The sequence below is a fragment of the Corythoichthys intestinalis genome, chromosome 2 (assembly GCF_030265065.1).
Source record: "Corythoichthys intestinalis isolate RoL2023-P3 chromosome 2, ASM3026506v1, whole genome shotgun sequence".
Classification (NCBI taxonomy): Eukaryota; Metazoa; Chordata; class Actinopteri; order Syngnathiformes; family Syngnathidae; genus Corythoichthys; species Corythoichthys intestinalis.
This window is the reverse complement of record NC_080396.1, coordinates 56,866,503-56,884,455: the sequence shown is the minus strand read 5'-3', so window position 1 is coordinate 56,884,455 and position 17,953 is coordinate 56,866,503. Positions and strand designations below refer to the sequence as shown.

The following is a 17,953-nucleotide window of genomic DNA, read 5'->3' as shown; positions in this document are numbered from 1 at the left end:
CTGGCATTAATTTGACTAGATAGTTTTTGTACTGTATAAAACATTTTCATGAGCAGTATTCATGAGCATATCAACATTTCATTGTTTATTTGTTTTATAATGACTATTTCTGGCAGAAACTGCCTTCATGACTTTGACCAAGCTCTATATATTTAAAATTCTTTATTATTAACATTGGATTTATTTTTTAATTGTGTCAGAAGCTTTTTTGGAAACCCTTCATATACGGGAATGTTTCCTATTGTTGTTGCACGTGATGATGACGTAAAGAGGCGGGAATAATGGCAGGCAGACTCGTGTGGTCCTGAGTTGAGGTAGGGCGATCGAGTGAATGAGAGAGTTTGCATGTTACTTTGCGGTGTTCCGGTGCAGCACAGTCAGACGGAGGTCCATCGTGAGTCGTTACACAACTAGACCGCCTCTTAGCTCCTCGGCGTGGGCGATGCGGAGCAGAGGATGGAGAACGAGCGAAGAAGTTCCCCTATCAAGAACTTTGTGGCCGGGGGAGTCGGTGGAGCGTGTCTGCTGCTGGCCGGACACCCACTGGACACCATCAAGGTGACTCCAAAGCATTTTTGCAATCTGACACTTGCTGTTCTTGACATGTTTTCTTCCCAGGCTTTGTGGAGATTATTGGACAAATCAGCTTAAAAAGACTGGAGGGCAACTCAAGCGGCGAGTACCTTGACTGCCACGAGAAATGTTGTGTTATGCTGTTATGTTAAAACAGGGAAACACCAAATTGGGAACAGGTGAAAAGTTGGTAGATTAGTTGGCAAGCCTGTCGCATGGTTCAGTATTAGTTGAAAATTTAATGTCTACAAATTTAATGTGATTCAGATTTCAGATCAGATTTCAGATGTGTTATGGAGAGTTTTGAACGGTCCATATGGGTGAAATTGAGTTTATGTGGTCAGAGCAAGGGGCGCCTCACCTTCGTATTAATTATTTATTTACTTATTATATGCTGGAGCCTATCCCAGCTAACTATGGGCAGTAGGTGGGGTAGACCCTGATTTGGGATACAGCCAATTACAGGGCATAAGGAGTCAAACAACCATTCACGCCCCCATTCATACTTGGGGACAATTTTGAGTGTTCAGACAACCTACCATGCATATTTTGGAGATTTTCGGAGCTACGGGGAGATTATGCAAACTCCACACAGGAAGGCCAGAGCCCGGGATCGAACCCCTGATCTCACAACGTCTCTCGAGCGGACGTGCTAACCAATTAGGCGTCACTTTGTGTGAAGAGTAAAAACCCAAAATGTTTGAAGGAATTGTAATTTATTCTGTTCAAGTCTTACTCTGGTATGAGATTTGTGCCAAAATTAGAATTACTAATGTGAAATACCGTGGTGAAAAGTATGTGTTCTGTGTGCACGAAAATGTTATTATTTTTTTGCATAATGTGTTGTTATTTTCTGTGCTTGCTTCCCCCCCCCCCTTAGAATCATGCATTTTCCTGTATGTGCAATAGTCCTACACCGTCCTAACACTTGCGATTCATCATGACACAGCGTTACACATTTGCCGCAGTTCTGCACTGGTAGCCAGCCAAAATACTTGCCACTAGGCATGTGCAGGTATGAGATTCTGACGGTAAAAATATCACGGTATTGCAATTGCAGCTCTAAAATATGTTACTTTGAGATATTTTTTCCACATTTTATATATATTTTTTCCTTTTTTTCCCCATTGAGTAGGATTTTTATTTTTCAAAACATTTTAGCAAATTAGAACATAGGTGTAATGTTAAGTTAAAACAAAATAAAATGATATATTCTTAATAAAATTAAAATAAACGCAGTCCTTTAGGTGAGCCTAAACCCAAAACCACAGCTCAACATTAATACAATCAGAACAAAAATAATCAAATTATTTTCCATAAAAAGTACGTGCGCATGACTCGTATCATGTTTACATTATACACACACTCTCGTTTTCAAAACAGTTGCCAGAGAGAAAAAAAACACATGTTTTACCATCGCTAGACACACTAAACACGCTGGAGTTAACTCCCGTAGTTGGTGGGAAACGTTCATGACAGTGTTTACTAACCTTTAATTTTGCATAAATGCGAAATCATATTGGAGGTATTGCCTCCTCGGCAGCCACCCTCCACAAACGTGTTTTACATGTCTTTGGCCTTCCTTCTGTAAGCCTAACTTTTCTGAATCCGAAGTATTCCTATACCAGCAATTTCATTTTCTTCGATGGGGGAAAAAGTTAAGAAGTTTCACCTCTCCAGCCATCGTGTAGCACCGCTGACTCACTGACACTAAGCAACAACCGGTGGGGGAGGGTTGAGCCTTACAGCTGCAAGCGAGGGATTTCTTCATGCAATTTTAGGGCATAAAAAAAAGATAATACCTTAGAGACGGTATGACGGAAAATTTTTGCGGGTTTGAAACCTTGACGTTTTTATACCACGGTATACCTTGAAACCAGTAATCGGCATATGCCTACTTGGCACATACAAATTTAAGAACTCAAGCATTGATTCCAACCCAGGATCAGTTGGGCTGTAGGACACCATGCAGCCTGCTTGCAGAAACCTGTTAGGAAATGAGTCCGATTAAAAACAGATTGTTAAATTTCGCACTTAATGGTGGGCAAATGCTCCAGACCCACACATTATTATGCTGTCAATTTTCCATGTACCCCCTTTTAATGGTATGTGTTGTGTTGTGTTGTTTGGTGTAAGGTGAGACTCCAGACTCAACCCAAAGCCTCCTCGCTCTCTAGGTATGCCATCTACACAGGAACCTTTGACTGTTTTCGCAAGACCATCTCCAAAGAGGTCAATAGAAACGAATGCAGATGTTGATATTCTGTTTTTGACATGAACATAGAGCCAAGTGGGACAAAACAACTTTGGCACTGTGTCAAAAGAGTTGCTTTTTTTCTAGCAGTGTATGTGTGTGTGTGTGTGTGTGTGTGTGTGTGTGTGTGTGTGTCTAGGGCATCCTCGGCCTGTACAAAGGGATTGGCGCTCCACTGGTGGGTGTGGCTCCCATGATGGCCATCAGTTTCTTTGGTTTTGGTTTGGGGAAGCAGCTCCAGCAGACAGACACCAGCCAGGATCTAACGTCAGTACAAAGAAATATGTGGGACAAGGGCTGGGTGATTAATCAAAATTTAATTGTGATTTCAATGTTTGTTTCTTACAATCTTAAAGATGCTATATTGTGTTTGTCACTTTTTTACTCTCAACTGCCACCTCCGGCCTAAAGCGTAACTACAGCCTGTGTTCAGCTTGTGCACGGAGCGCATGCTTGTACGAGCACAGACATAAAGCAGCCAGCGTTTGGCCCATCAAATCAGCACTAGACAAGTAGAAACCGCAAACATCACTGTTTACTGTTAGTATCAAGTCTCAAGTTGGTTGAAAAAGTGTTTTTTGCCAAGCGGAGGCTCGGTGAAACAGCTCTGTTGTTGCGGGGATGCACGTGGATGTGCACAGGCTTGTGTTCGCCTTCGGTCAGAGTGTTCGACCCAAACAATATTAAAATGAAAAAATGGGCTTTTTGGGACAGTTTTAGTTAAAATGTCTGGGCTCTGTGTACTCATCAGGGCATTGGTGGAGCATGCATGGAATAGAAAAGTATTGTAAAGTGACACTAAAAATTCTGTATAGCGCCTTAAAAGACCTAATCAGGAGACGACAATAAGCTGAAAGTTGTGGGAGCTATATGCAAGTTCTTGCATTAAGAAATCACTCTGAAGCACCTAGCATTGGTTGCTGCAAGTATGTTATGCTATTTTGCTGTCCTTGCGTATGGTTTAAGCTGTAAACTGACTGCCCAATTGAGGTTTACCATAAAACCAAGCACACAACAAAAGGAAGCCTGGCCTAACCTTAAAGCTGGGTCCAAACATTGTTATCATATCTGACACATTAATTCAGGTCCGAACCTGTCCAGCAGAACTGCGTTTAAGCACAGGTTTAACCTCAAGAGCAGGGGTCCCCAAACTTTTTCCTGGGGGGGGCCACATAACTTTTCCCTTCTCTGGTGAGGGGCCGGGGTCAGTTTGTAACAGAAAAGGTGTGACGATTGCAGGAGTGCCTAAATGTAAAAAATTATTGTTTTTCAGAAAGCCACAATCAAATGACCCTTTCTGGATTCTTCACGGAACAAAAGTAAAATAATAAAAAAAAATAATAATAATAATAATACAATATAATAAAATATATAAATAATAACACCATTAATTACCAAATAACCATCTCTGGGTTCTTCACAGAAAAAAGCCAGAAATTAAATAACACTATTTTGGGGTGGGGGGGGGGGGGTGGGGGTAATATATATATAGTTCAGGGGGCCGGACCAAATGTGGAGGCGGGCCGTATTTTGGGGACCCCTGCTCAAGAGCATGCAAATACAGTATGTGACTGGGTTGTTTTGGAGTGACCTTCTTTTGTGGTGAATGTTCCTTGAGAGCAACATCTAAATATAAATGTTGACATTGCCGTACCCTCTGATGTTATTCGCTCCTGTGAAACCAGCCCCCAAATTCTCAAGTCCTATGCCATCTGCCCGCAATCTTCGTATAATGTGTCACAACTTCAGCTGACACTCAACACTTAGTGTAATTGTAAAGCTATGTGTTTCTCCAGAGCACATGTTTGAGTGTGAACACATCCTCTTTTTACTTTCCTGCATTTTTTCTTAAATATATCAAAGAGTAGAATGTATGTATGGTTAGCCTAACAGCAAAATTGCCAAAGTCATATTTTTTCTAAATTGATATTCGTGCATAATGTTTCTCTCTTACCACTGCTGCATCACCCTGCTTTACTGCTTATATGAGGATATGAGGCTAATAGTATATGAAGATTAGTTCCGCTGTCAAATAATGTTCTCATTGTGTCCAGGCACACACAGATATTCCTGTCAGGGTGTCTAGCAGGGATCTTCACAACAGTGATTGTGGCTCCAGGAGAAAGGATTAAATGCTTACTGCAGGTAAAGTCTTAAAATTCACACAATGACACCACAGGAATGTGTTCGAAGAGGATCTTTGTTGACATATTTTTGGCACACGCACAGTTGTTTGATAGCTACTGTAGATGTCCCAAACATGATGGCAGGCAGTAATATGTGACAGTTGGGTGAAATCTCTAATATATGTATACAGTTATCCCTCACTACCAATAGTGTCCTCGCACCAATAGGATAGTCACGCTGACACACAATTGCGGCGCCGACATATTTTACTTCATATGTATGTCTCAAATAGAAATATTCAAAGTGGTTGAAAATGTATGGATGGATTTGTAGCGAAAGCCACGTTCGCGTCTTTGGTACTACTCTTTTTCAAATACCACACCAGACGCGAATAAGTTCGTAGTACCTACCGTTGACGGCAGATTCGTCCAATCATCGATGGGTGTACTTTTTGATTGGTACCTACCTCTTCCGGATCCTTGATGTAATTTCATTTTTGGATTTGTCGTTGTGTTTTCTGAATTGTTTTTTTGTTATGTGATTTGGCGTTTTATAATTTGGATTTTTGTTATGTAATTTGGCGTTGTGTATTGTGATATGGCGTTGTTTTTTTTTTTAGTTTTTTTTTTTTTATGTGATATTCTGTTGTTTTATAATTTGGCATTGTTTTTTTAGTTTTTTTGTTATGTGATTTGGCGTTTTTTTTTTTTTTTTTTTTTTTTTTTTTAATGAAAAATCAGTGTCAGTCTGTCAAGTGGGTTGCCTGCAGGGAATTTAGATGTCCAGCAGGTGTCAGTATTCAATGACACAGTGTATCATTATGTTGACACGCTTCATGACGCCTCAAAGATCCACTCTAAGGCAGGGGTGGCAGCAGAGGTTGTGCTAGACTTTTTCATTGTCTGTCATTTTGACTGACAGGGTCATAAAAATCCGGTCATAATCTATTTTTACCCGTCACTTAAATTTTTAAAATGATAATAATGACATTCAATAGCAGTGTTGGTCAAAAGTGGTGCGTTATTTACTCAACTCTGAATAAACTGAAGAAACTACCAGCCATGTTGTGTCTACTCTCTGCTCTGTTGATTTGTCATCCAAGACTCGGGGTGCGTTCAGGTTTGAGAATAGCGCACGTACTTCTGACTCCAAGCTGTTTGTCCCTGCTCATTCAATTAGGCTACGTTCATACTACAGGTCTAAATGCACAAATCCGATTTTTTTGTCATATCCGTTTTTTTGGCGTGCCCGTTCAGACTGCCTTTGTCCATTGAGACTATTCAAGTATTACGCATGCGCTCTAATTCGCAGTCCGACAATCGCCGGTGCGCAGAAGCATCAAAACAAATGACAAGTCATCCGTCATTCCAGAGCTATCATATTTTGCTTTTCAAAAGGAGGACACAAATAACAGACATAAATAATCCCCGTTTAGGCTTATATTCACAGTTTATATGGCTCGATAGCATGCACGCACTGTCCGTGCATGTCACACACACATACGGGCAGACACACACATACCTGACTCTCCAAGACGGGCTGCAGCCAGACCCCTCTCCCGACTCTCGGCCGTGTAGGAAATGTTGAAATATAGCCAGGGGTGCACATAAGTGGTCCGCATGCGCGCATGCGTACTGGAGGTAGACAAATGCGCTGGGCCTCAACGGTTTCCATACGCTTTTGCGTACCAATGGCTGACCACTGTATTTGCGGCGGACACGAGAAAATCACTTCTCGAAATGTCAAAGAGGCAGGCCCCATGAGTAATTACTTCCGTGTTTCCCCACCCCCGTCAAAAGACAGACGGACGACAGAGACGTCACCGGAGCTACCGGAAAAAAGGACTTTTGCTGAAAAGTGGCGGCAGGAGGTACCATGGCTAGAAGCAAATGCTGCTCGCATGGAAATGTGGTGCAACATTTGCCGTGAGAATCCCAATGTCGTTAATAAGAGCAGCGCATTTTATGCAGGGTCAAAGAATTTTAGCCATCCAAACTTTGAAAAGCACGAAAAAAACAGAGCATGCGGCAATTAAGAAAACTATCGATGTCAAGACAGGACCCCACTCGCCCTATGGACAAGTGGCGGAAAAAAGTAATTGAAGAAAAGCGCCATGAACTGACAAATGTGTTTTTGCTCGCATTTCACAAAGCTAAACATGCACGTTCAATGAGGTCTTATGAGGAGGACATCCCACTTTTACAAAGGCTTGGAGTTAATGTGGGAGTCGCATATGAATGCCTTTTATTTTGAATTAGTGCTTTTATGTTTATTCCTTTACTTTTCACTTCAAAGTAATGGCAATTTTGTTGTGCCAGTTGATGTTAATCAAGCGTTAATTGTTTATATAATGAATTAAAGGTAATTGGCTCTAAGTAAAGCTTGTCATAATTTTTTCGCATCAGGCGGGTCGGCTCTCAAGCTCAATGAGGACCAAGTCACATCGCCAGGTCCTCCTCTGAGAACCTGGGCAAAAAAAATATGTGCACCCCTGAATATAGCTCACATAGAGCAGAGAGAAAACCGATCATTCTCATGCTTATCCTCAACCCATTTTTATTTTTTTATGACTGTTGTCAAGCCCGGCCCTTCCCCAAAAGCCGTGTTCACTGCAAGCTAGGCGCTAATAACGCACAACTGAAATCGGATTTGGGACACTGGACGGTACAGACCGCCGCGACAGTCTGGAAAAATGTGGCCCAGATCGGATTTGAACCACATAAAAAAATGACCCAGATCGGATTTGAAATGGTCCACTTCTATGCGACTTGTCCCGTTCAGACCGTCAAGTTAATGCCTGACTCGAGTCAGAAAAACACGAAAAAATTTGATTCGTGCATTAAGACCTGTAGAATGAACGTAGCCTTAGACAATGCTCTCCAAAGCTTCCTAACGTTTCCGTGTTTGCTACACCTGAATGCTAGTTCGGACATTTTTCCGAGTAAGGCCAGCGACGTCATGCATCAAGAGAGACAATAGCTTATTAATATTGTAGCGTTTGCTAAGCGGAAGTTTGGCCGCGAAAACAACACACGAGCCTTTTTCCTCTTTTCCTTTATAAACTTCCCGCCACCTCACCAATGCAAAAACAACAACAACTATATACACTGACGCAATCTAGTCCACCAATCGGAGCGTCACGCTGGTGCACCAGCACACCAATGACAGCACCTCGTTGGTGCATAAATTAACCCATTGATGACAGCCCCGGCGACGCTACAATATGCTCACTCGCTATCCTGTGGTCTGGGGTGTGAATTGCAACCTGTCAAAATGACGGATGGACTTCAGTTTTTTCCGTCACCGTTTTAAAAAAACGGTCAACGACGGAAAATATTCGGTTAACGCGACCCCTGGGTGGCAGTGAATTCAAAATGGTTTTAATGAGAAATCCAAAAATACAAGTACAAACAGAAACTGAGGGGATCAAACAAAAGGCCGGAGAGCAACACAACTTACTAAAGAAAAACAACATCTTACTAGGACAAGGCTCGGACGGGGAAACGGGAAACAAGAATGGCATGGACGCAGAAAGTGAGGAGAATGAAGCAACAAGAACTGACAGCACAAGGGGATCTTAAAAACAGACATGGGGTGGCGAGGCTTAGGTGGGTGACACGAGAGGAAGCCGATTGGTAGATACACAAGGAGCGGGCCACAACAATTTAAATCAGGGGTCGGGAACCTTTTTGGCTGAGAAAGCCATGAAGACCACATATTTTTTAATGTAATTCTGTGAGAGCCATACAATATGTTTAAAACTAAAAATACAAGTAATATGTGCATTTTATGTAATTTCAACACTTTTAAAGTACAATAAGTCTCTGAATTATTTTTAATAACTTATAAATAATAATAAATAATAATTATTTAATAATATTGAAATAATTATTGTAATATTTTGTGTCCACAGATAGACTGTTGTACTTACGGTTTTAAACCAGCAGGGGGGAGGCGTTCGCTACGTGGCGTGCATGGGCAATAAATGTTCGCATTTTAGAGCGAATAAGAAATCAGCCGTCTCTTGCAGAATGTGAGACGGACGTTGTGAACTAGTATTTTTTTCTTGTTTGTGGTGAGAAAAAGTATATTTTGACTGTGTATATTAGCGGTTTGCTTTATTTTATGATGATCGTGATGTGTGTTGTGTGTTAATACAGTTCAGAAATATGGTAATCGTTAAGTATTGTAATGTCCGTAACTATTTGTGGGCCCTTGAAGAGGCCATCAGACGGCAGAGTAGTGAGGTAGCGGGAAGCAAGGAGGAGAGAGCGTACGACGTGAGAGCGAAGTTAGCATGTTGCGGATAACGCTGTTATTCTGTTTATTATTTCTATGGTTGCCACAATAAAGTTGGAAAGTCATCACCGACTCCTCTCCTTCCTATTTCCCCATTCGGGGCTATTACAGTATGTTCATGTGTGACAGCAGATGTGTTCATAATGGCGAGCGGACAACGAGTGAATACGAGTAGTGTCTAAAATGCAGAAGTTAGTTTTGTCACAAAAACTTGTATTTGTTTATTAATATAATTATGTAAGAGTCCACATTTTAGAGCGAATAAGAAATGAGCCGTCTGTGTGCAGCAATGCGAGACGGACATTTTTTTTTTTTTTATTGTTTCAGCTGTGCAAGAAAAATGAAAATAAAGCAAAATTAAATGTGACGCAACAGACTGAAGCATTTAATCCCTGTCTGCACCACGCTACAGATCCATAGCTATTATTTCAACCGACTGCCACACGCATTATCAGACTTCAGACGTTCTTCACTGCTGCACCTGTAGTGTCTGTAGTGTCCCGAATGTCGCCTGATCACTGGGTTTGCCAATGGAAAAAATGTCTTTTTAACGCTTCTTACGCCCGCCAGGTTTCCCCCGAGGGTCTTAGCGCCGTTGCCATTACATAACAAATTTTTTTTTTATATATATAACTGAAGATTTGTCTGTGAGCCAGATGCAGCCATCAAAAGAGCCATATCTGGCTCGTGAGCCATAGGTTCCCGACTCCTGATTTAAATGAATGTGCAATTACAAAGACAAGACACACTAGGGCATAAACTTGAATTCGAACTTAAAGCATGACAGTTGAATACACACTATATGATCTGGGAAAAAAAGTCCTTGTTTACACAGAAGTTAATTTAACATGGTACGTATGCGGTTAGCACGTTTGCCGCTCAATTCTAAGGGTCGGTGTTTCAATCTAGACTCCCGCATTTCTGTTCTTCCAGTTCCTCTTCTCCTCCCAAATTATAGAAGTAATACAGATTAGGTTATTGGGTAAATATTTGTTTGTCCAAATGTCCCCTGCGTCTGGTCTGGTGACGAAGCAAAGTTCACAACTAGACATTTGAACCTAGGGTAAGGGAATACTAATTTGTTTGTTTTATTGAAATGCCAATCCCATATGTACTGTAGGTTAGAGGTTAGATTTTGTGCCCGAACCCAAACCCGACCCGACCCGACCCGAATGTCGGGTCGGGCCCACAATTTAAGCATTCACGTTCGGGTCAGGTCGGGTCGGGCCGCCATGCCGGACTAATAAATTATTTTAAAAAAAAAAAAAATGGAGAGCATGCTCTCTGTATTGCGCTTTTGCTTGTGCGTGTGCACGAACGCCGTGGCGCCGGCCGCTTTTTCTTCTTGTCCTCCCGCTGCACGGCCGAGGCGCCGCCCTCTCCTGTTCCCTCTCCTTGTCAGAGAGGCGCGTCCATGTGAGAACAATATCCCACACACTCAGAAATATGTTTAACAAACTTTCCCAGCGTTATTTCGTTGTGTGAATGCTTTGATAATTCTCAAAAAAATATGTAGATTATTTAAACATTAAGAAAACTTGCGTTTTTTTCTGCCAACTCGAAGAAATGAAAATAAATTGCTGCTGCTGCGTTTTTTCCGCGTCACTCAAAAAAAAAAAAAAAAAAAAAATCGGGTTTTTCGGGCTCGGGCCTGCAAATCTAGTTAAGTGATCGAGCTCGGGCCGGGTCGGGCCTCAATACCAGCGGGCCGTGTCGGGTCGGGCTGGATTTTTTAGGCCCGAACTAGGCTCTACTGTAGGTACAATATGCAAAAATGAAAAGATACAACATATTTTATTGCAAATAGTTTTGTGCACCACCAAGCTCCAGTACATGCATGAGTCCTCAATTTCAGTTCAAGAACTACTACTATGAAAAAATGGGCCAAAATTGTATGCATATAGCTGATGTTCGAAGCCAACAATAGATATGTGTTCTGCAGGTGCAGGTTAGTGGTCGCACACCCAAATATTCAGGTCCACTAGACTGTGCCAAACGTCTCTACAAGGAACAAGGCATACGCAGTGTATACAAAGGGACGTTGCTGACGCTCATCAGAGGTGCAGTGCACTGACACTCAATACAAAGGTTCAGGACATAGGATATCTTCATCATATGTGTTTAAAAAAAAAAAAAAAAAAAAATGTTATCTCTAACATCATATTAACACAAGGTTTATTGTCCTAAACACATCTTAACATAGTACATTTACATAATTGTGACAATAGACCTCTGTGTAGCGTATTAACGTGTTTACCTAAAAAACAAACAGTGATCCCTCGTTTTTTCGCGGTTAATGTTGGGACCCCAGCCCCCCACCCGCGAATAACTGCGACGTAGAGGCAGACCCTATTGACAAGAAAAAAATATATATGGCGGAAAACACTCAGGTGACTTGAAGTTCCGCTCTGAGAACCCTAATTTGGCCGAACTCAAAATTGTCTTATATGCATGTGTGATACATCATTGGAAAGTTTGAAATCTCAATTTTCTGGGGGAAGAAAAATTTTGAACAGGAGGGCATTTAAAAAAAAAAAAATTAAACGGCAAAACCCTATCTGGAGGTGAGAGCACGCGAGAGCAGAATTACAGACGCCATGACTTTAACGAGATATTATCACGTACTTACGTTGTTTCGATCCAAAAACTCCATGTAGCATGTATCACTGAGTGTCAAGACACAGCTGTGAATGGCTACAGCTGGATTTTTGGGGGATTTTGTGGGTGAAACATTGTAATATAACAAGGGTTGCGATGCAGAAATTGCAGACATCAAGGAGTGGTCGAGATTTTCATATATTTACTCTTTTAAATGTTTTTCTTTCAATTTTTCTTTGTTTGGATCCATTAGCATCTAACATATCGGGAAAAATGTGACAATAACAAGAAAAATACAATTAAACGATACTTATGAGGTCGATATCCGTGACTTTTTTACAGACACCATTTTTTTCATTGTGACGTAATTTGTTTAAAAGATTAGAATATGCGGGTGAATAATTTTTTAAAGTCATTTTTTAAAAATGAAATATTAGATTAATCAATTAATGATTCAAAGCTACACATGACAGACATTTTGAATAAAATATATAATTAATTACCTTCGTTTTATGGCTGGGTTGAAACAAAAGCGGTTGTCTGTAACTGGGGGTTTCCAGAGTAAAACAGACAAAAAAATAGTTAGGGGGCTTAATGCGCCATGAATCTGCTATGGAAGCATATAGACATATTGTTCTATCAAACACAACAGTTGTTTTGGCATAAAATACAGCAGTTTCTTTTAAAAAGGAGTGCAAGAGCAGAAACTTCTTCAGTCTTGTCTGTGTTTTCCGCCATATATTTTGTGTGGATGTGTGTTGGGGGAGGGGGGTGTTCAATGTATTTGTTCAAATTTCACAGCATTGGATAGAGATGCATACAAGACATATTTTTCCCCAAAGTGTAATTTGAAAAAAACCTTATATATAAATTTATTTTTATAAATGGTTTTTAAGCATGGTAAATGTAATAATTATGATTTAAATAAGATGTATATAAAGTAAAACAATGATTTGTACATGTATACATGCGTATACTCTGTCTTAAAAATTTTAAATAAACTACCACATGAGACTGATTAGAATGATGATAATGATGATGTAGAAAAAACTTTGCACTTCAATGAAGATGACAATGCACGGGTGTCAGGCGCTTATGTAGAATCTCAAAAATCCGCAAATAACTGAAATTGCAAATTTCAAAGGGCGAATTGTCAAGGGATCACTGTAAAACCATATTTAATTTTATATACACTTCCAATTTAGCATATTATATGTTCTTTTGTAACAGCACTTATGTATCCTATTTACATCTTAATGTTTGAAACACAAAATATAATACATATTAGGTCAGTTTGAAAACATTTACAACAAACTTACCATAAATACTATATACTCCTCGAATTACATCATACAATTGGGATTATCTGCTAATATATTGTTTTACAGATGTGCCTTCAAATGGTCTCTACTTTCTGACATATGAGTACCTGAAAAACCGCCTGACTCCAGAAGGGCAAAGGTACCTATTTTAGCACTTAAAGGTTTTGGGTTAAAGATCAGCTAATCTTTTCGTCACTCTTTGTTTATTCATGTGTCTCTCCATATCTATGTACTCGTGTGTGTGTTGTTAGCGTTACCCAGCTTGGCTCCGCCTACATTCTGCTCGCTGGCGGGGTGGCTGGAATTTTGAACTGGACAATCGCACTCCCCCCAGACGTCCTCAAGTCCAACTTTCAAACAGGTGACAGACACCTCAACACTTGGCCTTCATTCTTTTTCTGTATGAATTTAAAGACACCCCGGGTGATAGGAATGCATTTAATGTAAATCTTTAAAGTATCTTTTATTTTATAATTAATATATATTAGAGATGTCCCGATCGATCGGGTCCGGTCACGTCATTTTCAAACTATCGGAATCGGCATAAAAATATCGGCCATGCCTTTTTTTAATATATATATATATATATATTTTAATTAAATTGTTTCCTAATTGTATTTAACGTTACACACATAATATGTTACACTCATCCAGAGTCTTTAGTTTAGGCTTAAGGTAGGGTTATCAAATTTATCCCGATAACAACGGTAATTAATTTTTTAAAAAATGTATCACGTTAATAAATTTAACGTAATTAATGCATGCGTTGCACGACCCACTCATGCATTGGCGCGCTCAATCTGTATTGGCGCCGTTTTACCTATATAGATTGATAAAAGGCAGCGTAAAATGAGTAGAATGAATTTTGGCAGCCTTTGGAGCCTTTTTTTAAATTGGCTAGAGCCTTACTATCCTTCTCCCTACGATTAGAAATATCATGGGAAGCAATGTGGGGAAGCAAGGTAGCAATTGATCTTTTTGTTTTAACACCTTATGTTATTTCCCAACGCAGAGAAGATATATCCATTGGTAGCACTATTTTTAGTTTTTTAGTCACAATATATAAAGTCACAAGTCTTAGTCAGTTAGCTATTCAAAACTCCACCTATTTAGGTTTCTTCTCTCTCAAGCCTTGTAAAGAAGTAAATAGGAAAGTAGTAATTCATGTAAAGAAATACATTTAAGTTTTACATCTCAAATTAGAGGCAAAATTTGAATGATTGGAGGAGCTACGGTAAATTAAGCTTGGGTTGTTGTTTTTTGAATGAAACCATGTGTATGCTATCTTATAGTTGTTTTAAGATGTCTAAAATACTCATCTCGGACTGAGGTCTTCTTTTGTGCCTGTGTGGGTTTTCTCTGGGAACTCCCAATTTCGTCGCACATTCCAAAAATGTGCATTGTAGGTCTAAATTCTCAGTAGGCAGTGAGTGATTTTCAGGGGTGGATGTGGTACTCACTTTTTTAATTTTTTTTTATTTAATTTAAGTAGAAGTATCGATACAGGAATTACTTAAGTAAAATTACTAGTATCTAAGAAAAAAATTACTCAAGTAAAAGTACAAAAGTACTTGCTTTAAAATTTTAATTTACACGTAAAAAGTAAGTTAGTATTTTCTCTCAATGCATATATGTAAGATATACTTTGTATATAAATATATTTAAAACTGCAGAATAGAAAAAAACAATCAATTGACTGCACTGTAAACTGTACCTTAACAAGCTCAAAAAACTCCAAACCTTAGCTTAATGGCGGATATTAGATGCATACCCCCACCTACTGTACAAGAGTGTGCAGCACCCATTTGAAGGTGCGCTGCTCTCACTGTTTGTTTCTGTTGGTCAATATCTTGTTCACCTGCCTAATCTTGCTTGCACTCATGTTGCTGCCCCTAGTGCTCAATTACGGTATAGTTGCATGGGGCTTATCGATTGCGTCAGAGGCATGAAAACGAAACTATCAATTCACATTGAGAGAAAAACAAAGGTACCATGTAATGCAGACGACAATTTAAAAAGTAGTGGAGTAAAAATTTAAAATAAAATTTAAAATGAAGTGGTAAAAAGTACCTCTTCATATTTGTACTTGAGTAAAGTACAGATACATAAAAATGTACTTAAGTACAGTAACGAAGTACTTTTACTTCATACATTCCAACATTGGTGATTTCGTTTGCCTTTCATAAATGATTTTATGGGCATAGCCATGACTAATCTACAAAATGCATGCTAACTCATCAATGTTATTGTGCCGGTCTGCCAATATCATTTGTCGAGCTGGTCTTCTAGCCATTGGTAGAGTTTGATGGACGTCGTGGTCCTTCTGCATGTGTTACGGTTGTCAGGGCACGTTCATACACCATTCTTGGTAGCGCACTGTTGTGCTAAAAGCCTCCTGTGAATATCAGCTAATGACACAACGTCTAACGATAAAAAATAATATCGTTTTATCAACTGAAAACAACATGTGTAATGCTTGATCAAACTAGTAGATCACATGATACAGAACTTCGTGTGTGCAAGAAAAATTGCGCTGAAAACAAAAGCGCTATAGAACAACGTGTGGATCATTTTTGGGTTGCCTCGCAGGCTCCTGACTGAGCCAATACTTGGATGTTTTTTCTTACCACATACTCTGTGACCAATACTTTCCGAAAAATCCTCCCCTTAACATTTGAATCACTTAACAATTATTGATGTTGTGCATTGGTGACAATTTAACATGAGCTTATTATAAATGTTATTGGTCAATTTTATACACCGCCATACCCTTGAGCAAAAGTACTGTACGCAACCACATATATTTTTAGTCACGTTATATTGTGCAACTTTACTATAAAATTTAAAAAGAACTATTCAATGTGTGCGTAAACGCATGCTCAGCTGCAGATGACAAGTACAGAGGTCTATTGGATGTATTGAGGACTCTGCTTCGGGAAGAAGGGGCCAAAGCACTCTACAAAGGCTTCAATGCTGTCTTTCTACGAGCCTTCCCTGCCAATGCTGTAGGGCTGCCTTCTCAAATGCTATCCTTTTCTGTGGAGACACCATCTTAATCTTTTTCTCTCACTCTTCCAGGCATGTTTCTTGGGCTTTGAAGTCGCCTTAAAGGGTTTGAACTGGCTAGCACCTGGCTGGTGAACTAGTCAGCTACTGTGTCCAACAAAGTGTTTTGACCCTGCCGCTACGAAATGTAATTATTTGTAATCATGTTTATACAAAGCCCCAGACATAACATGGGGAGAAAGTTTTTAATTTGTTACACAATCTACAGTAGATGCAACACGTGTACAAAATACTTTTTGGCCTTGAAGTACAGGCACACAGTTTCCGTGGTTCTCTGGCAGCCAGTCGTATACACATGTTCAGCTCCTTTAAAGCTAAAAAATGGTCTCCAACGCTTTCTTTTCTTTTGGTATTTGGTCCAAAAATGGCACTGTAACAACGTATTGCGGGTCCATTGTGTTTTATATAGCAGTTTTGTGTATCGATCTTTCCTTAAATTAAATGAGCACAGGACACGAGATTTCTATGTGAATAAAGCTTCCACTTGAAACCAGAAGGATTGTAAGTCATGAGCATCTTATCCTTGAGTGAGCGTGAGTCGTGAACAATAAACCCGCACTGCCTTCTACTGGCAAATTCCTTACCTACAGTAGGATGCCATCTACAAGCTAATAATTCCACAAATTAATTAATCAGTCCTAATACAAATAAAAATCGGGCTCCAAGAATCAACAGATACTGGTCCATGCTACATGACTACAAAGATTCAAGATCATCAGTTCATGAATGATAAAGGAGTAGAACTTCAGAGTTAGTGTCCACAAGAACGACAACAATCTAAATGGCCACTTCACAGGCCTTCAGCCTGTAATTAACAAAAAAAAAAAAAAAAAAAAACCCTCAAGTCTGGAGTTCATACATTTAGCATGCATGTACACTAACATTGAGTTGAAATTTGCTGAGTAAAACGTTTCTAAAGAAGAAACAATTTTCGGTTAAATCGAAAGTTTAATTTTGTCGTGAATATTATATCATTAACATAATAGAACTTGATGAAATTTACAGGAGCAATGATGTGAACTGGGTCCCAAATGCAGTTTTTAAACCGCCCAATGAGAGGCCTCAAAATATCACTTACTTCGTTGTTGTTCTTTTTGCTAGACGGCCCAGATGCAAGTCTCAAAATGTCTCTTTGTTCTTCTTGTGGTTCGTATTTCGGCACGAATTAAAATTGCTACTCCTCCATTTTTTGTGGACGGATTAGAATTAAACTTGGTAGGTGTATTCTAAATATGTGTGTGGTATCTAAACAATTATATAGCTGTCATTTTATGAAGTTACTTAAGTAGTATGTTCTTTAGCCAGGATAATGTGTCCTTAACAAGGGCATAGTTTTGCATAGGGACGGTAGGGACAAAATGCTACCAACTTTTCAGGATGCTCAAATTGTCCCCACCAACTTTTAAGCAACCTTATTTGCATTATATAATGACTGCAATTATACAGTTAATTTAGATTGTCTTCCCATGTTGTGAGGATAATGAATTAACCCTACCATTATTAAGTGAATTACAGTACTTTCAATATGTTCAGACTTACATTGACCCCTGTTTTTACTTACTAAATGGGCCAGTCCATTTTTCCCCCTCAAACTCAAGTTTGATTGGCTGACGACTTACCACCCACACACACACACGGATTCGCAGCCGGTGTTCTGTCAAATTTTTCACCCATTATAATATTTTGCTCCCGAAGCTTTTGTTGTGATGAATAA

The 17,953-nt window shown here is 39.5% G+C and overlaps 1 protein-coding gene across 4 annotated transcripts; it reads left to right on the top strand.

Moving 5' to 3' along the window:
- The first annotated feature begins 257 nt into the window (after positions 1 to 257).
- LOC130930007 (mitochondrial carnitine/acylcarnitine carrier protein) lies at positions 258 to 16,938 on the top strand. Of its 4 annotated transcripts, XM_057857678.1 has the most exons (10): positions 258 to 314; positions 373 to 558; positions 2,710 to 2,805; positions 2,967 to 3,094; positions 4,882 to 4,972; positions 11,196 to 11,313; positions 13,240 to 13,312; positions 13,425 to 13,534; positions 16,057 to 16,178; positions 16,252 to 16,933. In XM_057857678.1, the coding sequence occupies exons 2-10, from the start codon at positions 457 to 459 to the stop codon at positions 16,312 to 16,314; spliced, it is 903 nt and encodes a 300-aa protein (XP_057713661.1). In that variant the 5' UTR covers positions 258 to 314; positions 373 to 456; the 3' UTR covers positions 16,315 to 16,933. The 4 variants fall into 4 exon arrangements, with proteins under 4 accessions (XP_057713661.1, XP_057713669.1, XP_057713652.1 ...); XM_057857686.1 differs by having other exon boundaries at positions 270 to 558; positions 16,063 to 16,178; positions 16,252 to 16,938; XM_057857669.1 differs by having other exon boundaries at positions 270 to 558; positions 16,252 to 16,931.
- Positions 16,939 to 17,953: the final 1,015 nt, after the last annotated feature.

Excerpts from the sequence above, each read along its gene's own strand:
- LOC130930007 (XM_057857678.1), top strand. The coding sequence starts at position 457 with ATGGAGAACGAGCGAAGAAGTTCCCCTATCAAGAACTTTGTGGCCGGG. Across the intron at positions 4,973-11,195 it reads GGATTAAATGCTTACTGCAG|GTGCAGGTTAGTGGTCGCAC; the intron begins GTAAAGTCTTAA and ends TGTGTTCTGCAG. Across the intron at positions 13,535-16,056 it reads CAAGTCCAACTTTCAAACAG|CTGCAGATGACAAGTACAGA; the intron begins GTGACAGACACC and ends ACGCATGCTCAG.